The sequence below is a fragment of the Hoplias malabaricus genome, chromosome 6 (assembly GCF_029633855.1).
Source record: "Hoplias malabaricus isolate fHopMal1 chromosome 6, fHopMal1.hap1, whole genome shotgun sequence".
NCBI classification, from domain to species: Eukaryota; Metazoa; Chordata; class Actinopteri; order Characiformes; family Erythrinidae; genus Hoplias; species Hoplias malabaricus.
The window spans coordinates 4,114,251-4,123,549 of NC_089805.1; the positions used below are offsets into that span (position 1 = coordinate 4,114,251).

Sequence of the window (9,299 nt, forward strand, 5' to 3'; positions counted from 1 at the left end):
GTATTTCCAGTAAAGCGATGTATAATCGACATTATGCAGAGACGCATGGAGCAGCAGTGTCATCATTTATTCAGCAGGTGCTGTCAACCCATCTACACTTCACGAAAACGCAGTCATGCCAAGTAGGCCTTTCTGTGTGCGTCTATGGCGGTGTTTCTAGTGGAAAGACTCTGATGGTACAGTACAGAGTTTTATAACAAGACGCAGTAATTTTTTCAGTTTTTTGAAATTTTGATTTTTGAGGAGCAGAAATGAAAAATTTGAAAATTGAAATAACGAAGGAAACCCTTTCTTTTCTTAAAGGCTAAGCACCACTTAATGACCCTCCATGAATATTTCACATTATTGTAGTTACTGACAGATATAAGTATGAATTAAAATGAAAATAGCAGCTTAATTTACTTTAAAACTGACAATTTTATTAAACTGACGGAAAAACCCGAGCTCGCTACGGAAATTCTCGAACGCGACCGTGACGTCACTGGTGGACAACAGCTGAACAACGCCGCGGTAAAACACCGTTATGACTGACTGTTATGACAGTATCTAGCTAAATAACCAACATTATTCATGACAATAGCCTAGCAATAAGCTAAACTCAAATGTAGAGGTACCGTTATTCTTGTAAATGTGATCGAAGTCGAACTCGAATTCATCCGACACTATAAACCTCCGTAATGCAGCTACGTAGCCGAGTATAATCTGAGACACCGAGTTTAGCGAGTCAAGCTAACGTTAACTAACACCAACTAAAACAGGCGAAGTGAGTGTCCTTACCCTGTTTACCTCCATGTTACAGAGGCTCTTGAACACCTTTCGTTGGTGTCCTTACATGCCCATATTGTTGGAAAAGCGCCAGTGAAATGAGCTACAGATAACGGAGTGAGCGGAGGGTCCTTTCCAAAGTGCCCGTTTAAAGTTGACAAGTTTACTCCATTTTCTGGATATTTTGGGATCTTTGGGCCATTTGTTCACAGATGTCCCACTGTACATTGAATGATTGCAGCCAAAAACAACACACCTTTTCCTCATTTTGCATTAAATTAAGTGCAGCTTCTAGAGTTGTTGTCCACCATCTACGTCACAGGCAAGACACCTTCTAGAGGTTCCCAACACCGTCGGGGGGGGACCAACGGTCTTTTAAACCTTATTCCTTCAATTAGTAAGAAATAACATGTTTTCTGACTCTCAATAAACACAAGTTAGGAACTCAAACTCCACTGGATTAGTCTTTATCAGTTAAGTTTCCTGATCTTTTTTGAGACTAAACGATACACAGGCCTGGGATGACTTGTTTTATCTATGTTTCCTGATTTAGGCAGCCCACAGAATACTGGGTTATCTTGTTTCAGTGTTTGTGTTGGTAGGATCAAGATCCTCAAATGTACAGTACATTTACAGCACAGTAAAAGGTTACTGTTATTATTTTAATGTCCCGATTTATCGTCTCGTAGCTCCAGTTAATGCTGAACCCTTATCTTGGCTGATTACTATGTTTGGACTGCAGAAGATATTGTGTAAAGTTTATTTTAAACAGCAGCTGATAAAAGGTTTTTGAGTCCGTATAATCTTTAAAGACCCGCTCACCACTTTCAGACAAAATATTGACCAACAGGACATTCCCCTCTCTCCAGTCTCTCTCAGGCTGAGCTGACTCTCAGTCTAACACAGCCTCTCGTGCTGGAAACCGTTTGCATAATTGATAACAAGTCTTGTCATGAAGCCTCATTGCATCAGCTCATTAAAGCTGGAGTTCTCGTCTGAGATGTGGAACACTGTAGAATCAGTCGGAAAGTCTTTGCTGTTCACGACTCCATGCGTTGGAAATTCTTATACGTGAGAGAATGTTATAATCAAGCTTCTCGTTATTGTAATGCCGTATTTGGAGTGTCCTAAAACGTCAAATTCCCATAATAAGAATGTTCTGGAACATGTTCTATATTACGTAAGCTCATACTCTGTTCTATAGCACTGCTATGGTGATTAAGGGCTGTTTCTGGATCAGTCTTGATTCTGTAGTTGCTACTGACACATGATAGCTCAAGAATATAGGGTTAATAAGCTTGAGAATCACATTCTAATATTCATCTACGGGCGCTTGGGTTGTTTGCAAATCCCCAGCTCAGTGGTTGCTGTCTGGTTCCATTAACTCTTAAATGGCTGTAGGTAGTCTCAGTGTGTTCTGGTAGAAGTCTCAGTTCTGCAGTTCTCGGTCGCCCTCTTGAGGCACGGTTTTGAAAGTGAACCTTAAACATTGTGTGTTTTGAACTGGATTTTTATTTGTCTTTCTCTTTGTAGAGTAACACGGACGGACTCTACGAGTTGGCCTTTGGGGGTGTTATCTACTGCCTGGGCGTGGTCTTTTTCAAATCCGACGGCGTCATCCCCTTCGCTCATGCTATCTGGCATGTGTTCGTTGCCATGGCTGCAGCTGTGCATTATTACGCCATCTGGAAATATCTGTACAAGAGCTCGCCCAGCGATGACATCCGAGACGCCTGAAGCTTCACGTTCCTCCAAAACACGCTTCAAAACCGCACATGCTGCTCTCCTCCTCCTGCTCTCGTCTTTCTGTACGTGCGGAAAAAGTGAAACAGTTCTACTAAGCTTTTCTTCACAACGTTTGGGCAACTCGCTAACATCAGGGGGCGCTAACATCAGCTACTGAAGTTTACAAACTCGACAGTGTATTGTTTACTGTTTTCTAACCAGCTGGAGAACAGTGTCGTACGTATGTTGTGCGTGTGTGTGTGTATGAGAGAGAGACTGCATACACTTCAGATGCCCTGAGCAGCTCATGTCTGTTTCCATAACAACCAGTGGACGTACACAAAACTAGCTTTTCTTTTTCCTCCTAGCTTTTTTTTTTTTCTTCCTTTTTTCCTTTTCCATTTATGACCAGTATTTTTGCACAGCCCTGCAAACTGAGGCCGGATGTTTAAAATGATTTCCGTACTGTCTTTTAAGATTTTATTTTTATTTTTAAATGTTACTGTTACCATGGTGATGTATTTTGGAACAATTGCACATGAACACATTCCACTCTTTTTCACTCACTCTTCCATTGTATCATATTTTAACACACAATACTAAACTCATGGACCTTCTATTCTTCTTAGTTTCTTGACAAGGTTGTTCCACTGTGTTGTAATATATTCAGCAGTATTTCAAAGTGCTGTCTTTTACAGAAACAAGCGCTTTTGTAACACTCAGAGCCACTTATATTTGATACTTCATGTTTTTTTTTTTTGTTTCCTCAAGTAACTAGCTCAGTAGCTAATCGAAAGGAGCTCTGTTGTTACTGTAAGTGGTCCCGAACTGTAAGTAGCACCTGTACTGTATCTGTTTTTGGAGGGCGGAAGTGTGTAAAACCTCACAACGTGAGGTCCGAAAGTGGACAACGACTTAAGAGCAACTGCTCGGATCGCATTTCTCGTGGAGCGTATTTGAGAGCACTGTGAACACTAAAGTGTCTTGATGGGGGGTGTTTTAAGTTGAATTTCTTAAAAGTGCGTGCCACCGATATTTTAATCTTGTGTAAGGATCCATCGTTGAGATGTAAGTAGTTGTTCAGAGTCGTTTGATGCAACGTGTTGCACTTGTAACTTCTTTATTTCAATTTTATTTGTTGTTGTAAACCACAAGTGGTTGATTATTAGTGTACGTGCAATGTTGACTAAACAGTAAAATCATGGAAAAGCTGAAGAAAATACGTTATTTTTGGATCGTTTGTTGAAGTACACGTGTCTGTCTGTGTTATAAAGATACATTTCAAATTCACAGACAGCGGGATTAAGTTCATATTTATCATTTTTAATAGCGTTTAGAATGATTGTGGAATTATGAACAATTCTTTTTTTTTTCTAGAATGTTGCATTTCACATCAAACGACTCTGAAAGACTTTTTACATTTTCAAGACTGAAATACGTGGTGGAATTCCTCTTTAAAATATTGCTAAAATAAAGAGCCACATGGTACTACGGTGTAAGTCGGAACATACGTACATACTGTAATTATTTATCCTATCCTCACACCTATCCTCCTCGGTCCCGAGCCGCGTAACCGTGTATTCTTCTGCCGCACACACCACACACGAAGTTCACGTTACGACGCAAAACCACTTAAGTCGAAACAAGGCTTTATACAGTAAATGGGAGATGTGTCGTAACCACGAAACATCGTAACTCGGGACTGACGTAACCCGAGGACCTCCTGTAATGAAGGTCTACTTTTTCATATTTGGGGAATCCGACTCACGAACTGTGAAATAAGTCGTTTTTTTGTGAATTGCCTAAATCCAAAAAAACAAAACAAAACTTGAATTTAAAGAGCCCTTCTGATATTGCTTTGTTGAAGTCCAGAGCCAAGGCAGCTGACCCAAAATGGCGTTGAGGGGGGAATAAATGCTCACTTCTCAGTTAAGGCCCCAGAATTAACTCGTGGAAAGAAATGTAAACATTTAATATGTCCCCTTTTTAAAAGACAAACAAACGAAAAAAAACCACTTAAAATATGTAGAAGAATTTCTTTTTCTATTATGAAATATATCGGCTACATTTAAGATGGTTTCACTCTGGCAGTGTAATATTTAGCTTCTGTTCTTTCTTCTATTCACTGTTGACAAGTTTGGATCTGTGTTTCCTTTTAAGCTTGTCCAATAGAACAAGGAAATCAAGACGTTCTCATTGGGCACAGCTTCCCCCCCCAACCCCAGGCGACGAATCATGTGCTTTCTGTTGTTATGCGTTGGCTGTGACAGTGGAAGTCTGTTCACCAAAATCATTATAAACTAAGATCCTCACAGCTGCCTGAGAAGGACCTGGGACATGGACTCCACTCTCTGACAGCCTAATGATCTGTGTTCTTCTACCTTGTTCTTTCAGGAGCCTGTGTATTTTCTGCATTTCTGCAATGCACTGACCACTGACCATTTAATGCTATTTAAATTTCCAATCAACCCCTTCTGGAAGATGCGAAATATTTATTCCATTTCCCTGTCCTGAAACGGAGGCTACTAGCTCTAGCTCCATTAGTGCCATTCGTGAAAAGACAAACACTCTTGGACTGCACTTCCCATTGGTGGAAAGACCCATGAGAACCCGGAGTACTCTGAGATAAGCTAAAGCTGCTCTTTTTTTTTTTTTAAATGTATCAGTGTTTTCATTCCAAAGAAATCCTCTGGATTTGGTTCCATGTACTTTGCTGAATAACAGCCGGCTGTGTTTCTGATGGCTTTGCTTGGCAGTATAATTAACCCCTAAATCACTGCATGGATCTCCGTAGGCTTCCGCCAGCTTTAAATTGAGTGTGTTTGAGCGCTTGTGCTTTCGCTGTAAGATAATTTCACGGCGGTTGATAAATAACCAGCTCGGTTAGCAGTTTAGAAGCAGCATGCGTGAAGACGCCGAATCCGGTTTTGATAACTCCTCGTAACGCAGGACAAGCAGGATCCCTTGACTTTTGTATATTTGTATACTCTTGACCCATACTTGGCACATACTCAGTAATGAAAGACAGGACGATGAGGATCCCTCATGCACTGCTAGTTCTTCCTAATCCATTCAGTGTTTGGTGCTGTACATGACAACTATTTGTGTCTGATTCTTAACAGGTTTTTAATGTGTTAAATAAATGATAACGTCTTTAACTCCATGGCTCTGTGGTTGAGTTTGTAACACAATGTCAGGACATTGCTGTTATGATTTGATGGCAGTCAGCCACTCGTGTCAGTGTGTTAGTGCTTCGCTTACTCGTGCCCTTTCACTTCAGAAGCAACAGGTTCAGTGCAACACAGCTCAGTGTTAAATCTAGCTGATACTTGGCTTCGAGCGCGATGATCTTAGGCTCAGGGGCAGCTGCTCTAGAGCCTCAGTGTGTGTATACAGTGTGTATACGCTTAAAAACATTGGCCTCTTCTTGCAAAGTGCTTTAGCTGTTAAACACTCCAATTATTACTCATTTTATCAGCTCTACAGACCACACAGGAGCGCTTTGTTGTTGTACAATTACAGATTGTAGTCCATCTGTTACTTTCTTATCCACATTTCACCTTGTTCTTCATTTGTCAGGACCAACCACAGGGAAGGTATGATGTGGGCGATGCGTCATTTTCTGACGTTAGTATGTGTTGAGCTGGTAGGAGTGAATCAGACACAGCAGCCCTCGGTGTCAATGCTGGACTGAGAACAGTCCACCAACCAACAGCATCCAGTGTCCACTGATGAAGAACTGACTCTACATCTGTAAGGTGGATTGAGGAGAGGTGGGACACTGTTTAAAAACTCCAGCAGCACTGCTGTGTCTGATCCACTCATACCAGCACAACACACACTAACACACCACGTTTTCATGAGTGTAAATCAGCCACATATGCAAATTACAACGACTAAATCGCATCTTTGATCAGCATCAATGTCCATGGAGCAATAATAAAGAACAGAGAGTGTGAGAGGAACTGAGAGGACTTTATTAGACACACTGAAATTACAGTGAAACAACAGCAGGAGGTCAGCACACAGGAGCATAAAGACATAGTCAGGATTTATGCTTCTGACACAGGATTAAAAACACACCTCCAGATTATTACCATCTTCTCTCCTTTGAAACAGTCTATTGGTGTTGCCATCAATACAGAGGTAACAAGCCTACTGCAGTGATTGTGTTTTTTTAAAAAATAAAATAAAATAAAAATCTTCATAACAATAATAACGTGGTCCATTTCCTCGGTCAACACCCGGGCCTTCCCTCGAAAACCTTCCTTACAGACTCTGGAGACGACTCGAAAGTCGAGCCATGACCCTCACTAGATGGAACAAGGGGTCTGGGGAAGGCCCGTAGTGTGCGATTTGGGACTGGGCCGTAGTGAGCAGATACCTGAAGGGTTAAAAGGGAGCCCTTACTGTGCAGGTCTATGCAATGCGCGATGGAGAGTCGTCCGAAACGAGGGGGAAAGAGAGGAAACGAGTGACTGTGGACACAGCCGGTGTAGTTCAAGGCACTGCAATAGACTCAAAGATAGACTTATAGATGCTGCTTCTATTCATGAGTGAGGTAGTAAAGGTTTAGGGATGGTGAAGAAAGGGAGGGCAATCTCAAACAGACCATGTTCCTACCCTGAGAGAGCACTATCGCTCATCCTAACATTTAGCCCAAGCTAAGGATATATATATATAATCTCCATAGCGACCTACAAAAGTGCTTTTTTGTCAACTACTGAGAGTACGCATCCTAGCCATTGCAAATAGGTTCAAATACCCTTCAACTAAGATACTGCTAGATACAGGGAGCCAATGCCAATAACTAGGACAGAAAAAAACTAATAAAAATATCGTAAGTGCAATACCAAACAAAGATAAGTGCTGATTGTTGGGAAAGAAAAACACAGTAGCGTTCAGGTACCCAAACAAGCCTTTAACCTGTGATACCTGCTGAGAATATAAACGCCTTGACAACAAATGGCGCTTTAACATTGCTTGGTACCTACTCTGCTCTGCACGGCTCTACACTCTTTTCAGTGTGTGGTCCCTGGACGCTTTTCCAATTGTACAGCCCCCACCCCATGAAATATAGCTGTCTCTCTGGCCAATCAGTGCTCTGCAAGTTACACTTTTTTTCAAGTTACAAAAGTACCAGGGACCAGGTACCAAATTTGCCTAGTGGAAAAGAAAACAAAAAGCAGAGCCCAGCCGAGTCGAGTAGGTACCACGCAGTGGAAAAATTGGCAAAAGCTAGAGACCCAAAATTATTTGGAATATACATTTCTAAAATGCATTTTTCATCGTAGAAATTTTCTCGAGCCATGGGAGAAGGTGCACAACAAAAGAAATTGATTCTAAAAACCTTCCTTCTAACCCCTAAACAGCATAGCTATTCATGGTTTTCTAACACATTCAACAATGTTTTGATAGTAGTTGCCTTAACTCTAAGATATTCACAAGTGGAAGCTTCCCAATGGAGCCACTTTTACAGACAAACACTGATCACTATCCATGTTTGAGTGTAAAAAGCATTTGCAATTGAACATTGAACACAGTCCACCAAATCTGTGCCTGGAGATCCATGCTATGGGAGATTGACAAGAGCTTGTATTGGCTTATTCCTGGGTTTGTGTTCTTTTTATACACTGTACATAGATAGCTGGCACACAGCTAGGGCCTCACACACACACACACACACACACACAGTAAAACCTGCATATATCTCAGTCAGCCCGTCTAACAAAACACACAAAAATAATACAATTCAGAAAATGACAATGACAATAAGAAAGATAATCAAAATAATATTGAAACAACACATGGTTCTTCTACGCTACTTGTTCCAGACAAAATAAAAGACAAACCCTCACCAATCTAAGGTTGTGCACAGCTTCACTTTGGCTTCAACTAAGACAAGTAGACCCTCTCTGACTCCATTAACCATTTCGGGGGTCACTTGCAGGTGCGATGTTTAAACGCAAAACTCCCCTGATCCCACCTTCACCGTTAATAAGAGCTAACACTGGTCTCTGGGGTTGGGACGAGTTGGGGTTATTTATTATAAATAAGACAAAACTGGAATCATTACAGTAAAAACTACACCACGTACATTAACTTTACTGTACACTAACTTTTGGAGGAGGGTTGGAAACCACCTCCACCCTCCCGTCACACTGATTTTAGTACAGTGCTGTCAAAATGAATTACACTCGGGGGAGCCCCAGGAGGGGAGAATAAAAAAACAACAATCTCTTAATCACCCAAAACGGGTGCTATTCTAATATAGCTTACAAGTACCGCAAATTAGCAACGGGCCAAAATGTTTTCTTGTGGTTCCTAGCAGTTTTCTTTAAAGTCAAAGAGCTATTTTTGGCTGACTTCCTAGATTTGAAGAAATGGGACAATCATATAAAGTAGTCATTGCTTACCCATTCATTTAATGGCCTCCCAGCCCCTATTTGCCATCTACATAGAGCGATACTATTGACAACACAGGACACGGCATTCATTTACAAGCAATCTCTGGCTTCCTCCCAGATAGCAAAGAATATCTGGCCAAATGCGGTACATCTGCAGTTTACTTATGGTCTATGTTCGACCTGAAATGACGGCGCTGATTCATCTTGAGCCTGACTACCTCAACTCTACAAAAAATATGGGCCGGATGTCAACATTTTGTCCACGCTTGGCCCAAATAGCACATGCCGTCAGGCCTGGCTCTTGAGAGTTGGCCCATGTCCGGCCCACACAACGCCGTTATTTAACCACAAGTGCCAAAACCAGGTCAATTTGACCTAAATGCGTCTGCAACCTGGGCTATC

General features: G+C 41.4%; 1 protein-coding gene across 5 annotated transcripts in view; it reads left to right on the forward strand.

The window, feature by feature from the left end:
- The window catches only part of mmd (monocyte to macrophage differentiation-associated), a 125,008-nt gene that overhangs the window by 9,989 nt on the left and 105,720 nt on the right, over positions 1–9,299 (forward strand). For 2 of the 5 annotated variants that reach the window (XM_066673551.1, XM_066673552.1), the window contains one exon: positions 2,299–5,638. The exons of the other annotated variants lie outside the window; for them this stretch is intronic. In XM_066673551.1, coding sequence (XP_066529648.1) covers positions 2,299–2,502 — 204 coding nt within the window. In that variant the 3' untranslated portion in view covers positions 2,503–5,638. Of the gene's footprint in view, positions 1–2,298; positions 5,639–9,299 lie in introns of those variants that run through there. 5 annotated transcript variants of the gene reach the window in all.